This window comes from Patagioenas fasciata, chromosome 11 (assembly GCF_037038585.1).
Source record: "Patagioenas fasciata isolate bPatFas1 chromosome 11, bPatFas1.hap1, whole genome shotgun sequence".
Taxonomy (NCBI): Eukaryota; Metazoa; Chordata; class Aves; order Columbiformes; family Columbidae; genus Patagioenas; species Patagioenas fasciata.
In genome coordinates this window covers 13,447,646-13,473,807 of record NC_092530.1, presented here as the reverse complement: position 1 = coordinate 13,473,807, position 26,162 = coordinate 13,447,646, and the positions used below count along the sequence as shown (strand labels likewise).

Below are 26,162 nucleotides of genomic sequence, written 5' to 3'. Positions count from 1 at the left end.
CAGGGCTTCATCCTGGCCCTGCAGCCAGGGCTGGTGCTGGGCTGTGCAGGGGTGCCCCATCCTGGAGCTGGCAGCATCCTGGGGGAGGAGGGTGGAAAAGGCAAGGAGGGAGCAGACTGTGAAACAAAGGGGGTGGGAAGAAGAAGAATGGAAAGAAGAAAAAAAGAAAGAAGAAAAAAAAAAAAACAACAACACATTTCACAGTGTTTTGCCTAGAGGGGAAAAAGGGAGGGTCCACAAGAACTCTAGTTCAGCCTGAAATTTGGTGCAAAGGCTAAGACAAAAGGAAAACTTTTAAACAAAGCAAGGGCAAGAAGACTTTCTGCCCAAGCCTGTTTAGACGAGGTTATGTTTATTAACATATAAGCAAAAAAAATAACCATGTTTGGCAGCCCTGCCAGGCTGTGCAGCTCTTGAGCAGCGGTGCCAGCCATCGTCTGAATCCCGGTGCCAGTGCCGCAGCCTATGGCCTCATCTTGGCCATGGTGGAGCGGAGCTGGAGCGTCCCCTCAGCCCAGGAGCCTGGGTACTGGCGCATCTTCTGCCACAGGTTCAGCTCTTCGCCTGTGGAGTCCATCCAGTCCACAGCCTGCCCGTTGCTCATGCCTAGGAGAAAAGATGGATGTGGGCACAAGTCAGTGCCAGAGCAGCCTCGTGCCCACGAGTGAGGCAGCCCTGAGCAAGGCTGCTTGTCCCCAGGGTTTGATAGGACCCCAGGGCTGCTCACCATTGCCCACCCCCAGACGGACACCCCCGAGGAAGTCGTTGCTGGACAGTGGCTCCCGATCCCAAACCGTCAGCTCCAGGCAAATGTGCTGCAGATCCTCAGGGTTGATGCCGTTGTAGACAAAAGTGTGGTTGTAATGAGGGTTCAGGGTCTTCTTCACCACGGGCGTCTTCCTCTTGGAGGCTTTGGTTTTGTGTGGCAGGAGGTAGCTGGGGGAGACAGCCCCTTTGGTTAGCAGCAAATGTGCAACTGCCTTCTGGCCGAGGGACTGGGGCACCCCAGGACCTGGTCTGGAGCCGGCCTCCTCTGACATGGCCCAAGAAGAGCCACAATGGTCTGCAAGGGGCTGGGTCGCTTCCCCAGCTCCTGAAAAGCCACTCAGCAGACTGCAAGCAGTCTAAGGAGGGGAGAGGACAAGGACTGGCTGCCTGGTGGCTTGGTGACCTCTGGGAAGGTGATCTGACAGCAGCTGGAGCCCTGCCATGCACACAGCTTCCCAACACAACTGCTCAACAAAGCAAAACCCAGGAGCATCTTGGCTCTGGGCAGATGGAGACTTTCAGGGTACCAAAGTAGGCAGCGTGTGGCAGATAGCAGAGACACCCTTCCCTGTCCCAGGTCCTTGTGGCAGCTCTGGGAAGTGCCCTGGGATGCAGCCAGGGAGGACAGTGCCTTCACTGCCCCCCACACCAGAACCCACACTCACCCTTTGACAAAGCTGTCTGATGTCCCCCCAGATTTAGCAGCCGTGAGGTTCTTGGCTTCTTTGATCCAAACCTGGAGCTCACCACCTTCCCCTGTTTTGCCTGGGAAAAACCCAACACAGCAAGAACTAATCAACCTTAATTTCCACCACCACTGATTTCTAGAAAAGTCCTGCTGAACAGCCTTCATGGCAGAGGCAGGCACAGATCTGCAGCTTGTATCTCTTCCTGCCTCCTCCTTTCCTGGCCCTGCCAGCCAAGGTGAATGTAGACAATTGCTTCATGCAAGGCCCAATGGTCTGGCATTGTGCAGCCCCAGAAAAGCACTGGGACTACCAGGCCAACTGAGGACAGCCAGATCTGCCCTGAGCCACAGCAGCCTTGCAGGTGCTGCAGAGCAGAAGGCTGCAGTGGCACCCCCAGACTCATCTCGCCTGGCCATGAGCAGGTCCTGCAGCCTATACAGAGATCCTGGAGCTCCATCACTCACCCTTCCTGTCATTCCCAGCCCCAGGATGCTTGGAAGATGGGATGTACTTCATAGAGACAACCAGCTCTCCCTTGTACTGGTGGAGACCAGCAGCATCTGTCCCGATCTGCAAAGAGGCAAGACTTCTCAAAAAGTGCTGGAGAAGCCAAAGCAGACATGCTGATGGGCTCTTCTACATGCATCACCTCCCCAAGCTGGGCCAAACGCTTCTCCTAGAGGTGATTTAGCTGGCACAAATGCCTGCAGACCCTCCCCAGCATTACCAGCTCAAACTCAGACCAGTTCCTTTGGCTACTACTACTTTGGCTCAATCACTCCCCTTAGGAAACTCTATTTAGGACTTTCCGCTAGCTGCTCGAACCCCAGCAACATGGAGGGCTGAGCCCACAGCATGAGTTAATCTAAAGAACCAGACTTAATCCCAGCAGCAGTAACCGCTGCTGCCATTGAGCTGCATGAAGGCCCTCGTGCCCACCCCTGCAGCCCACAGCACGATGTCACAGCCAATTTCCCTCACTTGTTGCCCTGTTTCTCCAGTTCCTCCTGGCCAGGGCAGGGAGCTGGGAAGAGCTGTGCTCTCGGAGCAATCAAGCAAGCAGAATGAAAATCCCTGACGAGGCAGAGACAAGTCCTGCAGCATCACGTAGTGGACTTACTGAGGAAGAGGAGAGAAGCTAGGCTCAAGGCAGAAGATCTGCCCTTTTTTACTAGAGTAGTACTGCTGTCTGCTTCCAGGGTCTTCATTTCTCCAAAGACTTGACTTAGCACAAGCCTTTTGGCAGCTCTCAGACCAGGTCTCTGTACCCCTCTGCCCACAGAGGGCCACCCCCCGGCAGGGCTGGGTAAGGGAGGACCGGGGTGGCCGGGCCAGCACCTTGCCATGCAGGGGCAGAAACTCCTCCAGCTGGCTCTCGAAGTTCCAGGCGTCCAGCGGGACCTCCACCTCCCCCAGGAACGTGTTTCGGCCAAAGCGATCATGGTGCCAGACCGAGAACTGCAGTGTCCTCGCAAGCAGGAGGGACTTGTTAATCTCGTACTGGGAAGAGAGACAAGAAAACCAGCGGTGAGCAAGCAGCACCAGGCAGGGGACAGGCTTTGTATACACCATCAGCCACAGCCCTCAGACAGGAGAGGAGACAGGTTTGAGGAGTGGTGGATGCACGCAGGAGACTGTTCATCCTCCTTCCAAAGCCTGCTGAAACCTCAGAGCCCCCGGGCAGTGGTACAGGAGCCCAGGCTCTCTGGGCAAACGGTCCTCAGAGCTCATGTAGAGCCAGGACCAGGACTCGTGGCACCTGGCCATCCCACCACAAGTGAAGTTCTGCCAGCCCACCAAGCCTCAGGTGGTCAGAGCGTGAGACCTCAGCAAACCCAGGGCTGAGGGAGCCCAGAAACCAAACCACAGCTCCCAATTCCCTCCTGTCCAGAGAGCACCTGGCCTCAGCAACACACTGCCAGGCTGGGGGACAGAGCCAGCCCTTCCCACCATCCGGTGGTGGCCACAGCAGGGACCGTGAAGGGCAGCGCCAAGTGCTTCTGCCCTGGAGCCCAGAACTGCCTTATCTCAGCCTCTGCAGCCCTGCTGCCCTCCTCCCACTGCTGTAATCTGTATGCAACGGCCCAGGAGCCTTTTCCATGGAAAACAATGCCCAGAGGAAGCAGAACGCCCCTGCTCTGGGTGGTGCCACAGGAATGTAGGCTGAGACACACAGATTTTCATCTACAGCTGTGCCTCTACCACAGCACCTGGGGCTTGACACCACAGCCCCATCTGAGCAGTGACCCAGCCTGGCAGTGGCTTTTTCCAGCTTTCAGCATGCTGTGTCTGGACACGGAGCCTCTGCAGAGCCCCCACCCCAGGGCTTGGAGCCCATCCATCCCCTGGTTTGTTCCAGCAGCATCCCCTGGGCCAAGTGTATGCCAGGCCCCCAGACTGTCCCCACTCACCTTCAGCAGCTCGTTGTACTGGGGGTTGATGGTATTGCGTTTGATGGTCGTCTTGCGTTTCCCTTGTCGGGATTTGTCGGGCAGGAGGTAGGTCTTCACATACCTGCAGGGAGCATTTCACCAGGGCCTCCCCACAACTAACTCCATATCACCCCCCTTGCCCCCCAGGACAACCCCAGACCTCCTGCCTCGCCAAGACCCATCCCTACTCACAGATCCCATCTTTGGTGTGTACCCCACAACCCAGCTGAGCACCACCAGCGACGCCACTGGCCACCCAACCCCAGCTCTCACGGGTTGGAGCGCTTCTTGCCCTCGTCCCCGTAGGCCAGCTGGCGACACTCCTTCACATGAATGAACAAGGTCTGTGTCTTCTGCTCGTAGCTCAGGGAGAAGGAGATTCCCCCGGTGACCGCAACATTGCCGAAGTCGCCGGCCTCGCTGTAGATGCTGACCATGCTCCCCAGTGTGCTCTGGAAGACACAGCAGGGCTGAGCCAGGGCAGCATCGCTTGGTGGGTCCCTCTTCCTCTGCAGCAAGGCTACTCCCCACGCCTCCTCTGCTACCTTCCTAGCCCTCTCTCACCCATCCATGGCTGGGGATGACTGCCAAGCTCCCTGGAAGACAGCTGCGTCTCCACATTTCGATTCTTTTCAAGGCAAGGAAGCCCCCTCACCCCAAACTCTTGCCCCCCAGCCCCAGGAGCTGCCCACTCTGCCTCCCTCCCACCCAACCTGTCGGCACTGCCCTTCTCCACCATGTCTTCCTACAGCAGAGCAGAGCACGGCCACGCTGCAGGGACCCACCGAGGAGGTGCCGCTGCGCATGCTGCCCCGGGCCACCCTCTGGCGATGGATCTCCACCAGGTTATCAATGTCCTCCTCCTCCTCCTCCTAACAAGAAGAGACTCATCAGCTGCCTGTGTGGGGAGCATCAGGGCATGGCCAGCCAGGCAGCTCCTCCACCTTGCAGCCGGCTCCGCGGCACACCGAGGGTCTCACCAGCTCCATGTTGAGGCCAGGGACTGACTTGCTCCGGTCCCCCAAAGAGGCACCTTCCCCTACAAACTCCTCCAGGCGCAGGTCGATCACCGACTTGGTGTAGTCTGCAGGAGAGGTGGTGAGGCAGGAGGCAGCACCGTGGTGCAGGACTGGCACTCCCTCAAGCAAGAGGCTGCCCCAGCCTTCCCACCTGCACCGAAAACACAGGGACAAGCTGCTGCCCCGCCTCCACCAGGCTGGCACCTAAGTCCCCCCTGCACCCAAGCAGCTCTCACCTGCAGGCCTCACCACCCGCCGGGGATTCTTCTTGAATATGGTTCCATGCTCATCCACCAAGGTGCTGCTGCAGGTCCCCACGGCAGCATCCTGGGGAGGAAGGGTCCCTTCAGAGCAGCGCAGGGCTGGGCACCCCACGCGACTCCCAGCCCCACGCCCCAGGGCAGGGCTGAGCCTGCCGGAGCAGCAGCACGCACTCGTCCAGTGGAGAGCGCGGTTTTGGAGCGGAGAGGGAGGGTCAGGCTGGAGGCAGCAGGTCCTGCTGGTGCTGCAACCTGTTTTCCATCTCTGGGAGGGGCAGCTCTCTCCAGGGAGTTTCTCCTGTAGAGGACACAGAAAGGTCTGTCCCAGGCCAAGAGCACAGCTGGGAAGCACCATCTCCCCACAAGCTCCTCGGAACCACACAAGCTCTGCAGAGCACCCCAGCCTGGGGGGCAGAGGACCTGCCTGTGCATGGCCAGTTTTCAGCCCAGCCAGAGGAGCCAGCTCCCCCTCACTAGGCAAGGAAGCTGAACAGAGCAAAACACACTTCACACAAAGGTCCTCATCCTCTGCCAGGCCAGCCTTGCCACGCACAACCTGCCCAGTTTCCCCCAAAAGGAGCCCCTCACCTGCCCCCCACACCACCAGGACTAGGTCTGTAGCCATCCAGGCTCATGTTTTCCATGGACTCTGTGTCGCTTTTGCCATCTGGAGGGTCTGAGACATCCGGAAACAAACTGCAGACAAACAAAACCACAGGTATGTCCTGTTTGGCGAGAAGGCCAGCCTGAGAGAGATCTGCTGCGCCACCAATGATCCAAACAGGGCTGCAGCGTCCCTCCTGTCCCTGCAGCAGATGGGGGTGGGTGCCCAGAGCTGGAGTGGTAGCAGGGACCCTCACCTGGGCCCCTCCCGGGGTGCTGGGGGACTCTGCTGCTGGGCTGCGGAGGAGCTTTTGGGCTCACTGAGCTGGGCTTTCTGGAGGAGGGTTTGTCCCACAGTCTCCCTTTTGCTGGCTGGAAGGAGAGAGGCACCAGGAGGACCACGTGTGGTACCAGCCAGCTCCACACTGGGCAGAGGAGCACCAGGGAAAGCTGGAGCATCCCAGGGGGCTGGGCTGCGGGAGAAGGTGTTGCTGTGGCATCCTTACCTGCCGACCTGTGCCGCAGGGACAGCCGCACCATGTCGCTGCCCAGGCGGTTGGCAAAGCGGTTGACTCTCTGGTCATAGAACCAGTCGCCCGTTGTCTTCTTCAGCTCGCTGCAGGGCAGGGGGGCAGTGAGGGGCAGCAGGGGCTACTCCCTGTGCCCTACTGCCACCCTTGGTGCTGCCACAGCCATGGAGAGCACAGGCACCATGGGCAAGCTTGGCAAGTGGCTCAGCAGGGATGATGCACTAGGTAGAAGACAGGCTCAGCTACATCCCCAAACACAAGAGCAAGATGGGCTTTGTGGAGCAGGGAAGTTCAAGAGGGAGGAAACCTGGGGTGCTTGAAACACAGGCCGCGTGAGGGCCAAGGGGCTATGCCAGAGTCAAGGAGGAAAAAGAGCAGGGAGGGCATGAAGGAGACCAAGTGTGCAGCACAAGCCAGTTCTCCATCACCCAGCCACGAGTACCCACCCTGGGAACTGACAGCAGAGACAGCTGCCCTGTGCTGGAGAAGACCAGCTGGGCTAAGAAAGGTTGGCCACGAAGCATTAAGCTGGGGTGACCAGGAGGAGGAAGAGAACAGGAAGGGTATGCAGAGTCCCTGCCACTTGTCCCTGGGTACTCACGCCTCCTTGGTGCAGACTTTGCAGCGCCAGGAGCTGTTGGGGCTGTAAGAACGGCAGTCCCGACACACCAAGTGGTTGCAGCCCCGGCAGGTGTTGGCCTTGGGGCTGACACGACCCAGACTCTGCTGGCAGCGGGCACACGTCCGCTCACTGTAGCGCTGGCTGCCTCGCTTGGCTCCCTTGCGCCGGATCTCCAGCAGCTCATTCTTCAGGCGTCTGCTCAGACCCCAAAACCAGGAGCCGTCAGAACCGCCCCAGCCCCATCACCCGCACCAACTGCTTCTGGAGCCAAGCAGGGAAACCAGCAAGCACCCTGCCTGGCCCAGCCACATCCTCACCTGATTCGCCTTTCCTCTGCTTTGCGGAGCTCCTCATCACGTTGCAGGACCTGTAGGATCAAATCCCTCTCCGCATCCGACAAGAAGGACAGATCCACAGCCTCTGACATCGCTCTGCCCGGGATTGCTCACCCTCGCCAGAAGTAGTGGGACGTGTCCGTGCTGTAAGTAAACCAGCCGCTCAGCACAGCAGCCACATCGCGGGCTCGCAGCCCCACCTCAGCCCCCCTCTGCTGGGTGCCCCATGCCTGCACCCCGAGACAGAACAAGCTGCCATCCCCCAGCCCGCATCACTGCGCCCAACACACTCTGGGCGCAGCTGGTGCCCCGGGCGCCCGCACCCAGCCCATCCCGCCACCTCCGCGGCCCTGCCCTGGGCACGGCGCTGCTGCGGGCTGGGCTGCCGGCCGCCTGCCAGCCCCGCTGACCTCACCGGCTCCGTAGGACCGCGGCTGGCGCCCAGCAGCCCCGGGGCAGAAGGAGCTGCCCCAGGCTGCTGCACCCACAAACGCACCCCGGGCTCGGAAAGCTGCTCTTCCCCACGCAGAGCAGCCGGGGTGGGGACGCGCACCCGGAGCAGCGGCAGGAGCAGGATCCGGCCTAGAAGCGCTGACCTCGACCCCGGGCGGCCGCGGCAGTCCCGGCGAAGGAGGGCAGAGGCGCGCTCCCAGAGCTCCGGAGCCCGCCCGGAGTCCCCCGCTCCCTGTCCCAGGCGGCGGCACCGGCGAGCCGGGAGACGGATGGGGGCTGGAAGCGGCCACTGCCGACCGCGACGGGAGGGACTTTCCCGTCCCCGCAGCCGCACCGCGCCCCGGCGCCGCCCGGGGACGAGGGGGGAGCGGGCCGGACGCCAGGCTCTTCAGTACCGGCGAGGTCCAGCGCCGGCCCCAAGACTCCCCGGCCCCCCCCTGTCTCGGGCCGTCCAGTACCTGCAGCGGCTCCAGCCGGCGCCTCCCGGCAGCGGCGGCGGGAGGGGCAGAGCGGGGGCGGTGCCGCCTTCTTAAAGAGGCCGCGCCCGCTGTACCTGCGGCACCGACGGGGCGGCCCCGGCGGGAGGCGGTGCCCGCCCCGCCCAGCCCGGTGTCCGGAGCTCCAGGCACCGTGGGTATGGTTCCGCACCTCCAGAGCTGTGGCCCCCGCCCCGCGGCCTGCTCTCCCCCCGGCACGGCTGGGCACAGCCCGGCTGGGTACCCGGAGCTGGGCGTCCTGCCCCGGCTGCTCCGCCACTGCCCTGTCTAGGAAGGCGGCTCCTCCCAAAGAGCACACAGAAGCCGGCACAAAGTCTACAGCCACTCGAACCGCTGCGGCACCCTCCCGGCGTCCCCAGGACGGTGGGACGGGTAAGGGAACACGACCCAAGCAGCATGGCCATAATGTCCTCCCCACAAGGCTCCAGCCTCTGCCCTTGTCCTTCGTGGGCAGAGAGACAGGGCCAGCATGAGCCCAAGATCAGGCAAAGACTCCCATGGCGTGATGCTGAGGTCAACCCTGAGGCCCCTCAGGGGCCAATCTCAGAACCTACGTGCAAAAAGGCTTTTCGTTTTTACATTGACAGGAAATACAAGTTGTCTTTATTACACTGGCAGGCCATGAAGTTTTCAACTCCAGTGCAGTTGGCTGTAAATGAAAACAAAGCAAATATTTATTAATGCAATTACATCAGAAATTCAAGTTTCATATGACATACTTTGTTGATGGTAGTAGATCTTGTACCTTCAAAACTCTGAAATTATTTAAGAAATGAAGGTTTACCTGGTTAAATTACTGAGACTTCATGCCCATCTTCCAATTAGCCAGTAAATTGTACAGCTTGTATTATTATGATTTCTATCACATCATTTAAGTGTGATTGTACCTGAATTCCACTAGGTGTCATCTCTGGGTTGCTGGCAAAGGCTAAAAATCATGAAACCCGTTTGAGATTCAAACCCTCTAAGAAAACTTTTTTGTGTTTTGCATTGGGACTGTTCCTTATTTTGGTCTACAAAAGCATTTGTTTTGAGTTAATGTCAGTTCTCCTCCATCCCTTTTACTGTGTGAACTGAGCTTTAAATTACACGGCAGAAGTCGAGCGCTTACAGCATTTCGCAGGTGTACAGCTGTCTAAAAATAACCTCCTCATCAGCAGCCACAATTAGACAGCAAAAGGCACCATGGTTGGCACTCAAGCCTGTCATTCTTTGCTGTTTCTCTCCTGTGTGGGACTCAGACTGAATGCTGTACTCATCATCCACACAGCGAGCCACAAGCTGACCCAGATGCTGGTGCAAAGCTGCTGAAGTCTGTGATTTACGGAGATGAACCTGAAATCTTGACCTGTGGTGTACAAGCAGACAAGCAATGGCAAGACACCACTGGAGACATGAGAGAGAAAATCAAGACCCGGACTGTGCATTGCAAGATCAAGCACTGCTATGGTACTCAGAAAAACCTAAACCAGCCAACACAGCTGAGAGGAATTTTGCATAACTTTTCACATTTAGAATAAAGCCAGAAAGAAGTGGCAGAGCTCTCAGAGCATATCCTCTGAGCCCAGCTGGCAGCTGAGAGGAAGAAAGCAGTGTCAGAGCAGCAGTGCTGTTATTGTTTTGCTATTTTAAGAGGGGTTTTACATGGCGAACAGGTGGATTAGCAAACTCATGACTACTGCATTATTAGCTAGAGAAACAATGCTATGAGCAGCCTTTATCTCAACAAAACATGGAAACCTCCTTCCTCCCCGCTGCCCACAACAATCTGATCCAACATGTCCTGTTAATCTGAGATGGACTTCTTCATTTGCCAGGAGCTGAGTGCTTATGAAAACAGGCCAAATGCACTTATATTAACAGCAAAAGGTAAACTTTAACCTTTACCTTTCAAAGGATAAATAACGATCTGTAAAAATCAATGCCTGGCAAATCCCTGAAATAATTCTGCTTTGGCTGAAAACCCAACAGTACTTAGTTTTACAGCAGACAGTAAGACAGATTCTAAGCGCTGACAGCTGACTGCTTTACCAGAGATACCAGAAATTTGATGTTAGGACTGCTACAAATAAAGCCTAAAATGTTACCAACACTTACACCCATGATAGCCTCAGTTTAGACCTTTAACCTGATCCCAGCAAGGAATTTCCTTCAGTTGTTTTAGTAAAAACAACATCCTACAGCCCATCAACGAAAGGGCACAGAACTCATTGCACCTTCTATGATTCTATGATCTGGATTAATGGTGTTCCAACTCAGAACCAGCAAATGCACCTTCCTTTCACCGCTTTCGAGGCAGTGATGGAACTTCCATTTCCCTCTCCTTTCTCTTCTCCACCTTATTAGTATAAACCCAGGATTTTCCAACTTCCAGATTCCCTTCTCCTTAGCATTTCAGTTTGGTTTGTAACTTTTGCTCAGGTCTAAAAGAAGAGCCCATCAATACTGTTGTAATATAAATAATGTGATAACTTCCAGAATGTTTTCAATTACAGTCTTTCTTGACTGTAGCTTACCATCAGCACTTACCTGAGCTTTGCCTCTTAGAATCCTGCAATTTAAAATAAAAACTACACACAATCTAGTGCACACTAATGCTATTTTTAAAAAAGCATAGACTTTGTAAGAGCCCACTTTCTTTTTATATTTAAAATACATTTTCTGTTTATGAATGCGATTCAGAAATGCTCCAAACTTTCACCACAAGGTAACTATACAGATGCATTAAAAAAATCCTCACAAGGTTTCCTCAAGCATCACAATGATAATCTGCCATTAAAACAGCCACAGTACTTACTCATACAATTTTTCTTCTTTAAGGCGTTACGCTGGTGAGTTACACCACGTATTAAATTATTTATGACTCTTGGATTGGCAAATTACTTTACCTGGAAGATTATCATGGAGCCATACTGAGGGAAATATATTTGCTATCTGCCTCGTTCTTTTAACAATATGTGTCATTCCTCCAGTGTGGATAAAAGCTGCCTTTATTCCAAGTTCAGAGCTACAGCAATCTTCAGAAGAAATCACCAAGAAAAGAAAATGGAAGCGCTTGTCAACACTGAAGACACATAAACAACTGAATGCTGAGCATTAACATGTCCTGGATGCTACTTTGGTGATTTCTTCAGGAATGCACTTTTCCGTACTTCAGGGGTGAAGTTTTTCCCCATTAGTGAAACAGGTGTGACAGTCATGTTTGCCAATGAACTTCTTCAATGTACTTTAGAGGAAAGGAACTGACCATTTGCCCTACAGATGAGACAACATACAAAAGTTAATTTTTAAAAAGTATCTTATCACCCTTTATTTTCAGGTGCTTCACAATAATATGACAAAATAAAGTATCACAATCAGGTTTATGTAAATAATAATAATTAAAAAAAATCAACAAGTTCCAAATTTCTATATATTAATACAATTGACCATAAATAAAAAATATGCATTAAACCTATTTATATATTGCAAAATATCACGTGACCCAGTTCTTTAAGACATCGGATTTTTCACAAATACATAACTTACTAAAAAGTTACAGTATACATTCTTTTATAATGTTACTGTATTACCACATTATGAAAGAAACTTTAAGTGACTATTCATGATACATTTGAGAGGCATTTCGAAGTATTTCACTATAAAATAATAAATCTATGTCTTTCAATGCACCTTTTCCCATGTACTTATGTTAATTCTCCATTGCTTAACAGGCTAGCGTACTGGATCTGAAATCTTATAGAGATCAAGTCAGGCACATATAATTAAAGTGAGGACTCACAAGCAGGGCATAAAGTAGGTTTGGATTTGCTTTTTTAAAGCCATTGCATAGCACCTTTATGATAAATAGTTAACACAGAGGTGTGGCTATGGTTCCTTGGAGTGATCTGGAACAAGCCCTCTGCAGAATATTGTATGAAACATGGAGGTTTAGGTGTGTGAACTGCAGAGGGCGGGCACCTCGTTAGACCTGACAAAGAAACACTTCACAGTGTTCCGCAGTGGAGTAATAAAGATTCACAGTCACCATTCCACTACTTGCGCAAGAGCAGGTAAGTAACGTGATTGCGCTGCCTTCATTTCAGCAAATACACCCCAAACTTCTCTATAATAACCTGCATTTTTTTGGCTAGAAATTTCTCTCATCATGTGTCTCACACGACTGACTCACACAGAAGTTTATACCAGCAAAGAACTATTATAATAGATCATATTCCAGGATTTACTAAAAAATTCTTTCCCACTAGTAATACATCTATGATCTAGGACAGAGAAATATCTATTCAGAAATTGATTATTGTCTTTCTGAAAGCAGAGAACACACCTAGACAGGATACAAAACTTTTCATACTTCTTTTGCCCTGTTTTCTTTGGCTGCAGACAGGGAAACAGTTGATATTTAGCTATATCTGTTTCAGTGCCAAAACCCAAGTCTCTAATTTTAGTCCCAGCTTTTCAACTGTCTAAGATATTAAACAAAAACTGCCGATAAACAAACAAAACATTACCTTATCCTGTAGAAAAGAATGAGAAAGGACAGTTTTGTGTATCATATCCAGTTACAGCATGAACTTCCTGTAAAATCAGGGCTTGTAACAAACTGCTTGTATGAAACATCTAATTCTTGACTGTCTAAACACCAAGGTGTCCAGTCTACTTTCTGCAGACCAGACACCTTCATCTGTCGCATGAGATTTGAGTGGTAATGCCCTTAATGTATGGAAAGGACCGGACCACACCAGCTCTTGTTCCCTCACGAGTGTCCAAGGCAGCTTCTCTCCCTGCTCCCAGACTAATTCCTGTGCATTGTTTTGCACTATGCACCTGCAACATCTATGCAAACCCACATCATCTTACCTTTCTCGTCGATTTGTTGTGGTAGTTTATAATTCGAAGGACATGAATTAGAATGTAAATAGAATTTAGGAGTAGAGCAGATGTTTTTTCTTTTAGTTTTTTTACCCAGAATCTGATCAAAGGGACACAGATAATACAATTTCTGCCATCCACTCTTGCATTTGAAAATGATCATTTATTCATCATTTTCACTTCCTGCCTTATGTCTTCTTCTGCTTCCCTGGAAATGGTATATGAAACCCAGTCATCTAATTTTTCTACTCCTCTCTCTGTGATGGAACACTAAATGTGTCTTGTCCAGGAGCTCTGTGAAGATTAAGTTAATATTGCTGCCTGAATTCTGACAGTTTCCTGGGCCTTAAAAGATGATTACAGAAACAAAACACATTAAATTCTAAGTCATCTGTCCCAAGCAAGTTTAACAGAATTCTTCTTTAAACTTCACATTTACTGACTTCACCTTCCATTGGACTCTGTATAACAAAGCCCACCACTTTGCCTGAAATTTGGATTCCAAAATGTCATACTTCACTATTTCTGACTCATCATAAAAGCCTTACTTACTCTTTTGTTCATTCACGATTTGTGCCATTGTGCAGAACTTCCTCACAGCTTCTGCTAGTCCCACCTTGACACCAGAAATACTCTTTGCCCACAAGGCAGAGGCACCTGCTTTGCGTTAGTGGCCTTAGAAGGCGGAACCAGGTTGTGAAACCTCTTCTTATGCAGAACAGGAGCAAATATCCCTTCGCATCCCAGTGCTGAGAACACATCCACACAAAGCAGCATTTCTTTTCAGGTTTAAGTTCCAACCAAACTATCTATTTGCAGTTTGTTCTTGTTCCCCCCACCCCCAACTTCACAACAAAGCACATGTTTCCATTAATTGAAAGATAATAGAATTCAACAGATCAAAGGACAAACCACCAGCACAGTGTCCTTCTGCAGTTTATGTACTAGGGAAGTGCCACAGTAAACACAGATGGAATTTACCTCTAAGCAGCAGGGTGATTATCATTGTATACTGATAACGAGTCGCACTGTGTTCAACGAAGACTACCAGATCTATTCCAACCCTTATAAGAGTGTTCTTTGAAGGGAAACAGAGGATGAACAGAAGTGGAGCAAAATACACAATGATAAAAATAGTGTTTGAAAGTTTCATCCTACAAAACTTAATTAATTTCTCATGTCATTCATATGGAAAGAGACAGAATTTCACAGAAATCCTACCAAGATCAACGGGTATTGCATACAAACTTCTGGGGAAAAAAAGTTGGCTGCCTATTACTTCTGCATTTTAAATATTTGTCAGCACTTTAAACCTCAAAACTACAGGAGGTTTCCAACTTCCTCAACACTGCTAATGCATTCTATATAAAGTGAAACAGTATCCATTTCCTGGATTAAGCAATTTGCATACAATTCCTCAAAGTAGTAGAAGTATGTGAAAACTAATGCATAGACTATAAAGGAAGTTTTAGAGATTGGTTGTGTGTTTTTCCCAACTTAAGTGAAATCTAAATTCACAAGAAGCATGCAGGACAAGAAGTTGTTTCCATTCACCTTTGTGAAAGAGGCAAACACCACCAAATGACTTTGCAATGAAAAAAAAAGGTGACTTGTTTATAGAAGTGTTAATGTTATTTGTAACATATAACAACCAAATTTTAATGGTACTCAGACCAACAAGATCCTACACTTCAGTCCAGAGCTAAAAGAAAAAAGACAAAGAAGGCTCTGCAAACCCCACCCATCACATTCTTCTTTTAGATCAATGAACATCCAAGCCCTATGGAGCTACGTTTACATTTTCAAATATCCTTTTGAAGTGACATTAATGAGCTTGGCACAGGAAACCTCATTGTGAGAAGACATCGACAAATCTCATTTCTCAGTGTCTCACTAATGACACCAACAATGAGTGAATCCTCACTGTTTGTAAGTAATGAGAAACAAACTATTCATTAAACAGAATTATGATGGTCAATACTGCAAATTGGGATATAAGAAAATACCTGATTAAATTATACTTCACAGAGTATGTATTGTAAGGATTACTCCTTCCCTTCTTCCCTCTCCCTTATCTTTAATACTTTGCAAAGACTTGTAAGCAGATTTGTCTCAACTTCTAGTACTGTACATGTCCACATCTTCTGGGCTGGACTGACCATGGTCCATAAGCTTTGGATCAGGCTTAAACTTCGGTGTCTTCACTCTTCCTGTTAGAGATATTAAAGAGATGTAATTGAAAAAACATATATATATTTGAGCTGTGGGGAAAAAAAAGCTTATTAACACATTTTGATTATTATTGTATTACCAAACACACATGATCAAAATACATATATTCTCATTACAACTATGTAAGTGATACAGGATGATGAAGGCATGTTGTAATTATTAGCATAGAGCAGTGGATGGAGAGCAGGTCTTCCTCCTACTCTCTAACACACAGAAGCATTAAAGATAATGTGGCCTGAAACGAATGTATAATAAAAACAGATTAAAGCATTCCATGAACCAAATCAGGAAAAATACAGGCGCAAAGGTATATTATAGTGAAAAAAAATTATTAAAACCCTATCCAAATGTGTTCAGAGTAAAATTCAGAATTTTTCCCTACAAAATATAACAATATTTAAAACCAAATTCAGTTATTCTTTAACAGGTAATTCCACTGTTTTATCTTAGCAATTGGCCTATCAAAGTATTTGTATGTTATGTACGCTGTTACATGATCTAGTCGATTATCTCAAGCACAAAGAACACCACTGCAGAAAACCTCGCAAAATAAAATCACACATTCCTCTTTCAGCATTATCTGAAGATAAAGAACCCATACAGCAAAATGAACTGTACTTCAAATCAGCTGTTTTCACAAAAATCCAGCGGTAATCCTTTAAATTGTACTTCTGGTATTCTGATAACAGACAGATAATTTAAAGTAGGTATTTAACGAAAAGACTTGATGATCACACCTCACTGGTAACAATATGCAGTCCAGACCATCCAGAATGAAAGAAAACATTATTGAGAATGAACAACAAATATATAAGAATTCTGATACTGTGACAGGGTCCACAGTGATAAAATTATCACCTCCCTGAGGCTGTGAAGTGTATACTGACAGTCTGTGCTGTGACAGTCTGCTCCACGTTAAAGCAAGGGTAACTACAAAATTAAGTAAATCAGAATTTGCACTGGATTTGTGCGTTACCCTGAGATAACACTTGAAATTTTTATTTCACCTGATGAAGGCACTGGATCTTTATTACTCCAAGACTCTACCGGAGAAAATTCTGTTCTGTTGAACGATCTTGACTCAATAGCAGACTCAGGTTTTGTACTAGAAATGTCTTTGTTTTTCTTATCTTCTTGGGCAACTGATTTTGACTCCTGTGGCAGCTGTGAAACAAACATTAATTAAAAAAAATGCACATGGCTATATGCTTAAAACATTATTGTGAAATAAAGATTTCGAGTCTCAAAGCTTATCTTTCATGAAATTAATTTCAGATATGACATCATACAAGGATATTCAACCGGCAATGTTGAAGTCAGCTGCATGCAAGGGACACAGTAGGAAAAAAAAAGCATGAAACAACCCCACAGTTCAGATACAGTAACTTCAAATACGCATGGAAGGAAGCTTGCTTCAGTCTGACACTGTGCTTTTACCCGAGACCCTTCACAAGGAAGTCTCTGTTCATTTACAGATGAGGAACCTACAGTCTTGCACAAGACTGAAACAGCATTTAGTATTCACACAACACTTGCTACTCTTAGTTAACAGAAGACGGAAAGATAAATTCTGGTAACATTTTAGTAATCAAAAATAATATATTGGTTTGGGAACAGGCTTCACTCAGGGAAAAAATATAATAGAAGCTGTCTTTACCACAATTCTTGTTTCGCTTTCATTTTTATTACATTTATCCAAATCTCATTTTCAAAATTCAGAATGCGATTTGTACTCCTCAGTGGAAATAAAAGGTGAGGACTGCATACAAATGACCATCGATTTAAAGCAAAAGACTTCTAAATGTTAATATAACTGAGAAACTTTCATTTTCTTTAAAAAGGGCAAAAAAAAAATGGTGTCTGAAAGATATAACAAATATGACATTAAACGCTGAATTTATAAAATATCAGAGGAGTTTTTGTGCCTCATTTAATGCAATCAATAATCTTACAGAGTATCAGCAGAATAGTACTTGACCTTCTCATCTACTTTTTCCTCCCTTTGAATTTCTGAGTTAGTCATTACTTCAGGAAGCCTACCTTGGTGACATCTTCCTTTTTTGCCCATAGTGATCGCACAGCTTCAAAGGTTTGATGGCTTGCAGAAAATAATTTTTTCCCCGTTACCTTTTTTAGAAAAATGTAATTAAACAACAGCTTTAAAAGTACTAAGATACATGGTCCCCTGAAATGAAAAGCATGTTCTTTGCATGAGGACACACTTGACCCCATACCAAGACTGCTTTTCAAGATCAAGCGCATATTTCTCTTACATCAAGCAAGTCCTAAATCATGTTTAAATTGGTATGAGAAATCCACAGGTAGCATCCACATGCTACATCCACCTACTCAAAATGAAACCAAAGTCTGAGCAGCAAACAGTGTTTTGGCAATATTTGCACTATAGACCGGAACAGCAGCTTTAAAGGTTCCAAATTTGTCTGAGTCTCTTTGAAATGATCAAAGACAGTAACACAAAAGGAGAAAGCCCTGAGAAATGCCCTGGCCCATGTCAGCGAGCAGTGCTTTGCTTTCCCAACTGCCAAGTCCTTCTATTTTCAAAAAGTAACTTTATAACACAGCAATAACTATGGAGTCCCTTTACAAATGCTCTGTAGAAACAGAACACTTCACAGCTGCAACTACAAACAACTGTGCAAAAGGTGAAACATAATTTAAGGAGATAAAAAGCAAGGATTTAGCTGCCTGAGACAGGTTGTAAGGGACGGCATAGCGTTTCTTTCCATCTCTCAACCCTGACATTACGTCTTATGATAAATGAGCCAAGAAGTCGCGCTAGCTCTGGACGAACCATAACCTCATTGATGCGCATGTAAGACAAAAACAACAGATTAGTTCAGTGATATGAGATCACCCAAAGATTTTAACGACAGTACAGGTCTTTGAGATACCTTACAAAGTGCTCTGGAAGAACAAAAATCCCAAAGAAAAACAGCCCACTAAAATTAGTAACAATAACAACCGACTTATCATGATGGAAAGTTAAGAGATTAAATTGTAGAGTGGGTTTTTTTTCCAATCAGATTTCAGGATAATGTTCCATAAATCTTTCTGTCAAAACTTAAATCAGATCATCTAACTAAAAGACAGAAAGTCCCAGAACCAAACACGCCTTAAAGCCCTAAATTTTCCTATCTCACCAATTTGAAACAAAAGTGCAGTTTTGAAACAGTAAATACAAAGTTCATCAAGGAACTATGAAGAATTCTTATGAAGCAGTATGTGCTTTTCTAAACAGGGAAACACTGGAAAACTATAGAGAAGGAAGAGATGTATAAACTTTATATCCTGTTTTTCAATTCACTTTTTATGTAGAAAATTACTGTGTACAAACAGTTCTTGCATACAAAATACTAAGTATAGTTCTGCTTTTCAAGATAAACAGCCAGGACTTATTTTGCTGAGGTAGACAACTGCAAGGTGACATAATTGGGAAACAATGAATTCTAACAAAAGACGCAATTGTACAGTATCTCAAATCGCTTATCTATAAAGATCAGAAAGGCTTTTATTTTATCTGCTGAAATAAAAGTACATTAAAAAAATATCTTCATTCATTTTAGAAATGAGGATTAAAACTTGAGAGGCTATACAACTTCATTTTTAAATTCAGTCATTTCATTCATACTTATAGCTATGCAATTAACACCTGTGATGCATTACATGTTTTAATGAAGATGCAGGTGAATTCTGACTCCTAGACCCATTACACTTAATTCAAGTGAAATGGGAATGCTACGACTAAATAAACTGTTAATTCAATATTAAAATGCAAGTAAACTTACCTTAGCAATGACCACTGACTGAGCTGGGTAACAAACAGAAATTCCTAAAGTTGTAAGTCCCAATGGATAAGCAATTTTCTTGAATCTAGAGCCTGTATAAAGCCAAATATTTCAAATAATTAGACACTATTGAAAAGTAAAACTAAGCAGCTGTATGAATTAAATGCAATTGTTTAACCCTTAACCATTGTTTACATCAAACTTATCCCCGTAACAGCTGGAGCAGAGAACAGAGTGTGATTATAGTTTAGTACAGTCAGGTTTGCAGGAGATACTGATATTCTGAACACTTGTTTCTTGAATCAGAAATAATCCCAAATTCGATTTCCCGCTATTGTGCAAAGTTGCCTTCCGAGGTGCCTTCTCTTGTACCTCTTAAGCAAATGCCAACATTCTTCAGCATCTTCCCTCTAAATTCCCCTAATTTTCACTATATCCAGTAACCTTACCTGTTAATTTCTCTTCAATTTCCTCTCATAAATAGATTGTTTTTTGAAAACCCATAATGAATAAACTCAAAACAAATGTCCACTTTCAATTTCTGTTGATTCCACCATTAAAAATGACATCCTGCTCTATTAGGTCTTAGCCAGCTTCTAGAAGTATCTAATAACGTCACTTCAATTTGTCAGGAAGGATTGTTTTTTAACACTAGTTACATAAGTTTTGCCTATTTTTCAGCAGTCTTCTAAATATTAAAACTACTACCTGCTACATATTCAACACAGCAATAATGAAAATAAACAAAAAAGCCCTACCTTTTCTTGCCAGCACGATGCCAGCTAAGCCTGATATTGTAATTACACCAACTTTGGGAAGAAATTCTGGTGGTGGATTCTTCAGGTAAACATAAGCATCTTAAAATTAAAAAAAAAAGAAGACACAAAAAGAAGCATAGCAATTCAATATTAATACTTTTATTTCCCACTTAAGAAATAAAGATGGAAGTAAAATTATGAATATCCAAACCCAGAAACAGTCTAAGACTGGATTTTTTGTTAATGAATGAAGATGCATTATTTTCCAGGTGTGCACCCTGCAGTCTGTGCTAGACAGAACAACAATCACGGTCCTCAAAACACAGCAAAATTAACCATTTTTTTTCCTTAGATACTTTTTTTGTGTTTTGTAAAGTGTCAGCCCTTAATAAGGGAAAAGGAAAGCGTAGTTTTAAGTTTACTGTAAGTTAATATAGATTAAATATGACAACGCACAGTTTGTAATCTCCCAGTATACTATTCCCCTTCCACCCTCCCTCCGGCTCTCTCCTGGAACCAGAATTTGCTGTCTCAACCATTTTTCTAAGTCACGAAGAAAAAAACCAGAATGTGCTCAACTCAGGAATATGCAACTTGCCTACCTTTTCCAAATTGAATTGTATCCATGATTCCATTTTTAACAAAGACAAAAGCATCCTAAAAAATAAAATAAAATTAAATTTAAAAAAAGTAAAACATTAGAAAGTAGACATTCTCAGTAGAAAACTACTCAGTTGATACATATGGCTCAGCACAATGAGACAAAGAAATATTATGTAACTTAAACCAAGTCAGATTTGTGACTTTCTGCATTGGCTGTGCTAAGATCTATCCCCCTTTTCACTACCATATTTATATTTTTAGGCCTTTCCTCCATATTTCATTTTAAAAAGTCTCTTTAATATAGTAAGATCACTTTCAAAATTGACATCTCAGGAACAAAACTCTAGGGTAGTAAAACATTTGGACCCCAGCTCTACAACATATGAAAACTCAATTATCAAATCCAATCTCTTCTTCCCTAGAGAGACTTACTCTGTAAAACTGACTATTTCTTTTAGTTTGTAAACACGGTGCTCAGTTTTGCTGAAGATAAGCAATATTGATTTGGTCTAAGATCTGTGCTCAACTAGTTTGCATTACTCCCTTCAAATTGGGCAGTTTATTTAATTACAAGGTTTTCTTTATCCAGAAACTATGCTTCTTCTAGCCTATAATTAGTATCATTGTCCTCATATTGCTAAACAAATTGAGTAAATACACATTCTTTAGGAGATTAATGAAAAACAATGTCATCTTGAGTTATTTCACTGAAATCATTTGTTTGCAGTAACACAGAATTTGTACCACCAGAGGTCACTGCCAGCCAATCTCAGAAACACTCAATGATCAAGGGCATGGAAAGGTTTGATACAGACTTAAACTGATTTATTTCAGTTACACAATCACTGACAACCTTTTCACAGATCAACAGAACTGAAATTTACAGAAAATACAGTAACACATTTTGATTTCTTTGCCTTTTTAAAATAATAAGGTCTACTTCATTTGTAAAAGAAAAATACAAGCATCAAATTTTTTATACTAACAACAGCCAGGGCAAAGTTGTCATTTACCAGCAGTTGAGAGAATGGTGACAGGCATGACATTTTTTTCTATGCCTACAATATTCCATAACAGAGATGTGAAGTATTTTCATGACTAGTCAGCAACAGTCTGCTTTAACAGTTACTTTGGATACACTCAGTTAAGGTACCTAAATTGGGTCTTTCAGCTTGCCCTTCAGAAGCAGCTCTGCCTTTCCATGGTCTGTACCTGGAATTTCAGACTCCTCAACACCATCAGGTTCTGCCAGAAACAACTTACCTACGTAACTCCTGCTGTAAAGTGAACCAAGACGTATTTCTGAACCTGACACTGTGGGTTGGCCTACATCCAGTTTAGCATCCACTGAAGGGAGCCTATTTATCTCACAGAATCACAGAATCACAGAATTGGCTAGGTTGGAAAAGACCTCAGAGATCATCAAGTCCAACCCTTGGTCCAACTTCAGCCCATTTACTAGATCATGGCACTAAGAGCCATGTCCAATCTCAGTTTAAAAACCTCCAGGGACGGTGAGTCCACCACCTCCCTAGGCAGGCCATTCCAATGCCTGATCACTCTTTCCGTAAAGAACTTCTTCCTAATATCCAGCCTAAACTTCCCCTGGCAGAGTTTAAGCCCATGTCCCCTTGTCCTATTGCTAACTGCCTGGGAGAAGAGACCAGTTCCCACCTGACTATAACTTCCCTTCAGGTAGTTATAGAGAGCAATGAGGTCACCTCTAAGCCTCCTCCTCTCCAGGCTGAACAACCCCAGCTCCCTCAGCCTCTCACCATAGGTCATGTGCTCAAGTCCCTTCACCAGTCTTGTTGCTCTTCTCTGGACCCGCTCCAGCACCTCAATATCCCTCCTGAACTGAGGGGCCCAGAACTGAACACAATACTCCAGGTGTGGCCTCACCAATGCAGAGTACAGGGGAAGGATCACTTCCCTTGTCCTGCTGACCACACTATTTTTGATTCGGAAAACAGGGAGAACACACATGTTCCCCGTTCTAAGCACAGCAAGAAAAATGAGAGAAGGGTTCAGTTTTGCATCTCAAATTATAAGGAACTGCAATAATACTCCAGAGTGAAGTATGCTGTTTTTTTTATGCTTTGGTTTAGCGCTTACAGGAATTGTAGGAAACTTTGGAGGCAGTTATTAACATTTCTTACCTTGCACCATCCAATATAGCGGCTGGTTGTCTGTCTTACTGAAGAAAGTTGCTTCTGCAAGTGACCGGGCTGTTCTTCAATGTATTTTGATTTCAGAGGTGGTGGACAATAAATAGGAAGCTGGAAAGGAAAGCATAACTGTACTGCAGGGAGGCGGTTTTGTACACTGGCTAGCATTTACACCAAACAGCTTTTTTCAAGACTGCAAATCCTTAGAGTTCCCATCACAGCAAACAAAACCCCTATCTCAAATTCTGCTCTTTTACATTGACAAACTTACTTTACATAAGTGTGACTACAGATTAATTCTTTAGAAATGAAAATTGAAAGTACTGCATAGGTTCTAAGAAGTAGAATTACTGAGTATGATAAAAATATCTTTTATTTGGAAAAAGCATGAGCAAGAATAGTTAAAAGACACAATGTATTATTAGAATATGTACAATAGAAAAAGACTATCATTATTAGTAAGTATTACACTCTTTTTACCTCTTCTGGCTTCAGTATGGAATAATGTAATAATGAAAATGAGATAAAACTTGACTAACTTGCTACTGTAACACTTTGTGTTCTATTTGTGCTACAGTGGTCAGTTATTTAGGAGGGAATTCTTATTATCACACGTTACTTAGCTACGTATTTACTGCGTGATAAAATTCAATGGAAAGAGATGGTATTGTGCAGTTTCTTCTACTATTACTTTGAAGACTGACAAACAGTAAGATTCTTACCTGATGCGGGTTCACCAGCTGAACTTTTGATTCCTTTTCTGCAGCTGCATATACAGTGATACAGGCAAAGGGTAGAGCAGAAGAAACAGCTGCCAGCTTTGCCACCTGGGACAGACAACGAGAAAGGGACTCTTAGTGCAAAAATACAAACCTCACTCCAGTAAAGCCTGGATTTTACTATTCTGCTGTGCTTGATCAAATATGAGATTAAACAAGTCACTTTTAAAATATCATATGTTTTAGAAACAACTCCTGTCTTATACAAAGATCTTCTCAAGTTACAATGGTAAAGAATAAGCTAGAAATCACTGACAACAGTTGTGCCTAAAATATCAGGAAGAATTTTGTGTCCAAAGCCATGGTGATGCCTTCATCATCCCCTAAGGTAAATTAAGCAGTAATCGATTCAAAATGCGGGTACTCCAAGTCAATGAATGACCCTTGTTTCAGCAAAAAAAGCACCTCAGTTTTATTTACAGGAATTCTCCATGACATCAGACAAAATGTCATCTTTCCAATTCAGAGAAGAGTTCAACTCCTGTCTGCTTGGAATAATCGCATGTCAACAATACACAGAGATGCATAGCAATTACCGGAATTAAGAACCACCTGCTTACTCTTTTGAATCCTGTATGGTTCCAAGTGAATTAACGAAACATAGGTTTGGTCATGAGTTTGATGTCTACTTAGAAGTATTTTATTTTTCCCAGAAGGTATATGAGACATGACGGTTGTTAGAAGCTTCTAGGCTAAATCCAGTATTTTAATTTGAATATGTATTTAAGTCTCTAATGACAACTACAAAAAAAAAAAAAAAATCCCACAAAAAACCACACACGAGTGCAATGGAGCATCCTTCTACTTCAACTTACTGATACTCCACGGCTTTGTTTTGTAAATTTGTCTGCCAGATGGTAACGCGCAGAGAGTGAAAAGAAGAATAAAACTCTATTAATTTTCCACAGTAAATAATAAAGAACACAAAGTCTCACCACTTCACCAAAGGCACTGAATCACTCCTATTTATGTACTAAACTACACTACATCAGGACCATTCAGGCATACAGCAAATACAAACACAGTTTCTTCTTTCAGCTGGTTGTGTCATAACAAACTAAGGTAGAATGCTTCATTTTCATTCTTTTGGCTGTCCTCACTTGCATAATCCTTTTTCTTTGCAGATATATACACACTTAAAATGCTTCGCAAAAGTAAACACGAAGAGCAACACATTCATCAATTTGACTACAAAAACTGGAAAACCTGACAAAACATTTGAGCGAAAGCCTGGCTCTTTACAGACACATTTTCCCCTGTTTAAAGGCACCACATTATCTCTACAATTTAAGGTATTTTAGATACTCCTGACCCTGTCGGATTGTAACAGTGTGATTTTAACATCCCTGTTTTTAGTGGTGGTGTAACACTACTACACTTCACAATGCCGGTACCAAACCAGTATCTTGATATTTCATCTCTCGAGTAAGGAAGGGAAGGTGTTTCAGAAGCTGCCGTACAATCTAACTGCTTTCTTTAACCAGCTCGTTCTACCTCAAATTCTGCAACGGAGAAAGCAACACCGACACCTCTTACTTTCCTATCCTGCTCCATCTGAGTCCCCCGGGCCGGAGAGACCCCGACCCCCTCACCCCGTGCTGGCGCAGAGCGGCTGTTCAGCGCCGAGAAGGGCTGAGGTAACACCCCCAGCGCGGTGCACAGCACATGGGCCCGCCCGCTGCCCCTAGGGCTCCCCCGACCGGAGCAGCCGCTTCAGCGCTGTCCGGAGCTCCCGAGGGGCGAGGGAGCCGCAAGGGACCCCACGGGGCGCCCTCCGGCTCCCCCAGAGCGGGAAGCGGAGCCCGGGCCGAGGGAGCCGGCGCAGCAGCGGCCTCCCCCCCGCCAGGCGGCACTCACCTTGGCGGCCATGTTGGGACAGCCCCGTACGGCGAGCGGGAAGGGCCGAGCGCGGGAAGAGGAGGGCGCTGCGTCCCCGACGGACTGAGCGGCCCCGCCGCGGGGCGGGAACCAACCGGGGCGGGAGCGGGGAACCGAGCGCGGGGCCTCAGTACCTGTGCAGGCCCGGGCAGTCTCGCTCCACCCGGCGGTGCCCACTGAGAGGAGAGAGCGGCAAACGCTGCCGTTCCCTGATCTCCCCTAATTAACAGTCGCCACCACACACACAGAGAAACGCACAACATTTAAGTGCAGATAATTCGTTTATTGAAGTCCAAATTTACAACTAAAGTTTACAATTTTTTTTTTTTTTTCCCCAAAACAAAAGCTTTGTTTGAATTTAGGAAGAATAAATGTTCTTTTTTTTTTTTTTAAATAATGTACAGACTATATCTCTTAAATAAGTTAATATCTTTGAAAAAAGAGCAATATGTTCCTTTTTTAATGTTGCAGTGCAACTTACAACTTACACGTCTGTGCAATGTACCATGAGGTATATGCCCAGTGAGCAACACACAGTGAAGTTTTCCATTCATAAATTTTCGTTGTAGACACACAAAAAGTTAACAAGTTAATCTGTGATAGAAAAAACGCAGCCGGTTACAGTAATTCACACAGAACTCATCTGAAAAGAGGGAAAAAAGAAACCTAACGTTCACTGCCTATAGAAACTATTGGATCATCTCTCAACATAGACAAGTATAAAATTAAAAATACTGTTGTGAAACTGAAGAAATACTGTATTATCCAGGGGTTGAAACCTCGTTTTACCTGTATTGGTCTAGAGCAGTTAATTTTCTCTCTCTGTAGCATCAATGAACTGAGGGGCTTTGCTACGGTACC

General features: G+C 45.7%; 2 protein-coding genes across 9 annotated transcripts; both read right to left on the bottom strand.

Moving 5' to 3' along the window:
- Positions 1-289: 289 nt before the first annotated feature.
- Positions 290-8,230, bottom strand: SYTL4 (synaptotagmin like 4). Of its 6 annotated transcripts, none has more exons than XM_065846231.2 (17): positions 8,170-8,230; positions 7,241-7,402; positions 6,903-7,118; positions 6,278-6,387; positions 6,029-6,143; positions 5,757-5,864; positions 5,343-5,466; positions 5,145-5,235; positions 4,870-4,973; positions 4,675-4,761; positions 4,163-4,341; positions 3,869-3,971; positions 2,796-2,957; positions 1,922-2,027; positions 1,434-1,533; positions 728-936; positions 290-606 (listed from the first exon to the last, which is right to left on the bottom strand). In XM_065846231.2, exons 2-17 carry the CDS (start codon positions 7,348-7,350, stop codon positions 464-466), a joined length of 2,067 nt encoding a protein of 688 aa, XP_065702303.1. In that variant the 5' UTR covers positions 7,351-7,402; positions 8,170-8,230; the 3' UTR covers positions 290-463. The 6 variants fall into 6 exon arrangements, with proteins under 6 accessions (XP_065702303.1, XP_065702302.1, XP_071669570.1 ...); XM_065846230.2 differs by lacking the exon at positions 8,170-8,230 and adding an exon at positions 7,755-8,154; XM_071813469.1 differs by lacking the exon at positions 8,170-8,230 and adding an exon at positions 7,755-8,154 and having other exon boundaries at positions 4,675-4,758.
- Positions 8,231-11,180: 2,950 nt separating this feature from the next.
- Positions 11,181-25,384, bottom strand: APOOL (apolipoprotein O like). Of its 3 annotated transcripts, none has more exons than XM_065846236.2 (9): positions 25,281-25,384; positions 23,367-23,471; positions 22,636-22,755; positions 20,476-20,530; positions 19,874-19,972; positions 19,116-19,207; positions 17,350-17,436; positions 16,317-16,473; positions 11,181-15,287 (listed from the first exon to the last, which is right to left on the bottom strand). In XM_065846236.2, exons 1-9 carry the CDS (start codon positions 25,290-25,292, stop codon positions 15,190-15,192), a joined length of 825 nt encoding a protein of 274 aa, XP_065702308.1. In that variant the 5' UTR covers positions 25,293-25,384; the 3' UTR covers positions 11,181-15,189. The 3 variants fall into 3 exon arrangements, with proteins under 3 accessions (XP_065702308.1, XP_065702306.1, XP_065702307.1); XM_065846234.2 differs by lacking the exon at positions 25,281-25,384 and adding an exon at positions 24,918-25,175; XM_065846235.2 differs by lacking the exon at positions 25,281-25,384 and adding an exon at positions 24,960-25,170.
- Between the last annotated feature and the right edge of the window lie 778 nt (positions 25,385-26,162).

Excerpts from the sequence above, each read along its gene's own strand:
- APOOL (XM_065846234.2), bottom strand. The coding sequence starts at position 24,977 with ATGGAGCAGGATAGGAAAGTAAGAGGTGTCGGTGTTGCTTTCTCCGTT. Across the intron at positions 17,437-19,115 it reads AGTCAGTGGTCATTGCTAAG|GTAACGGGGAAAAAATTATT; the intron begins GTAAGTTTACTT and ends TTTCTAAAAAAG. Across the intron at positions 16,474-17,349 it reads AAAAGGAAGATGTCACCAAG|CTGCCACAGGAGTCAAAATC; the intron begins GTAGGCTTCCTG and ends TTTGTTTCACAG.
- SYTL4 (XM_065846231.2), bottom strand. The coding sequence starts at position 7,350 with ATGTCAGAGGCTGTGGATCTGTCCTTCTTGTCGGATGCGGAGAGGGAT. Across the intron at positions 4,342-4,674 it reads TGCGCAGCGGCACCTCCTCG|AGCACACTGGGGAGCATGGT; the intron begins GTGGGTCCCTGC and ends TGTGTCTTCCAG. Across the intron at positions 3,972-4,162 it reads GGCAAGAAGCGCTCCAACCC|GTATGTGAAGACCTACCTCC; the intron begins GTGAGAGCTGGG and ends TGCTCCCTGCAG.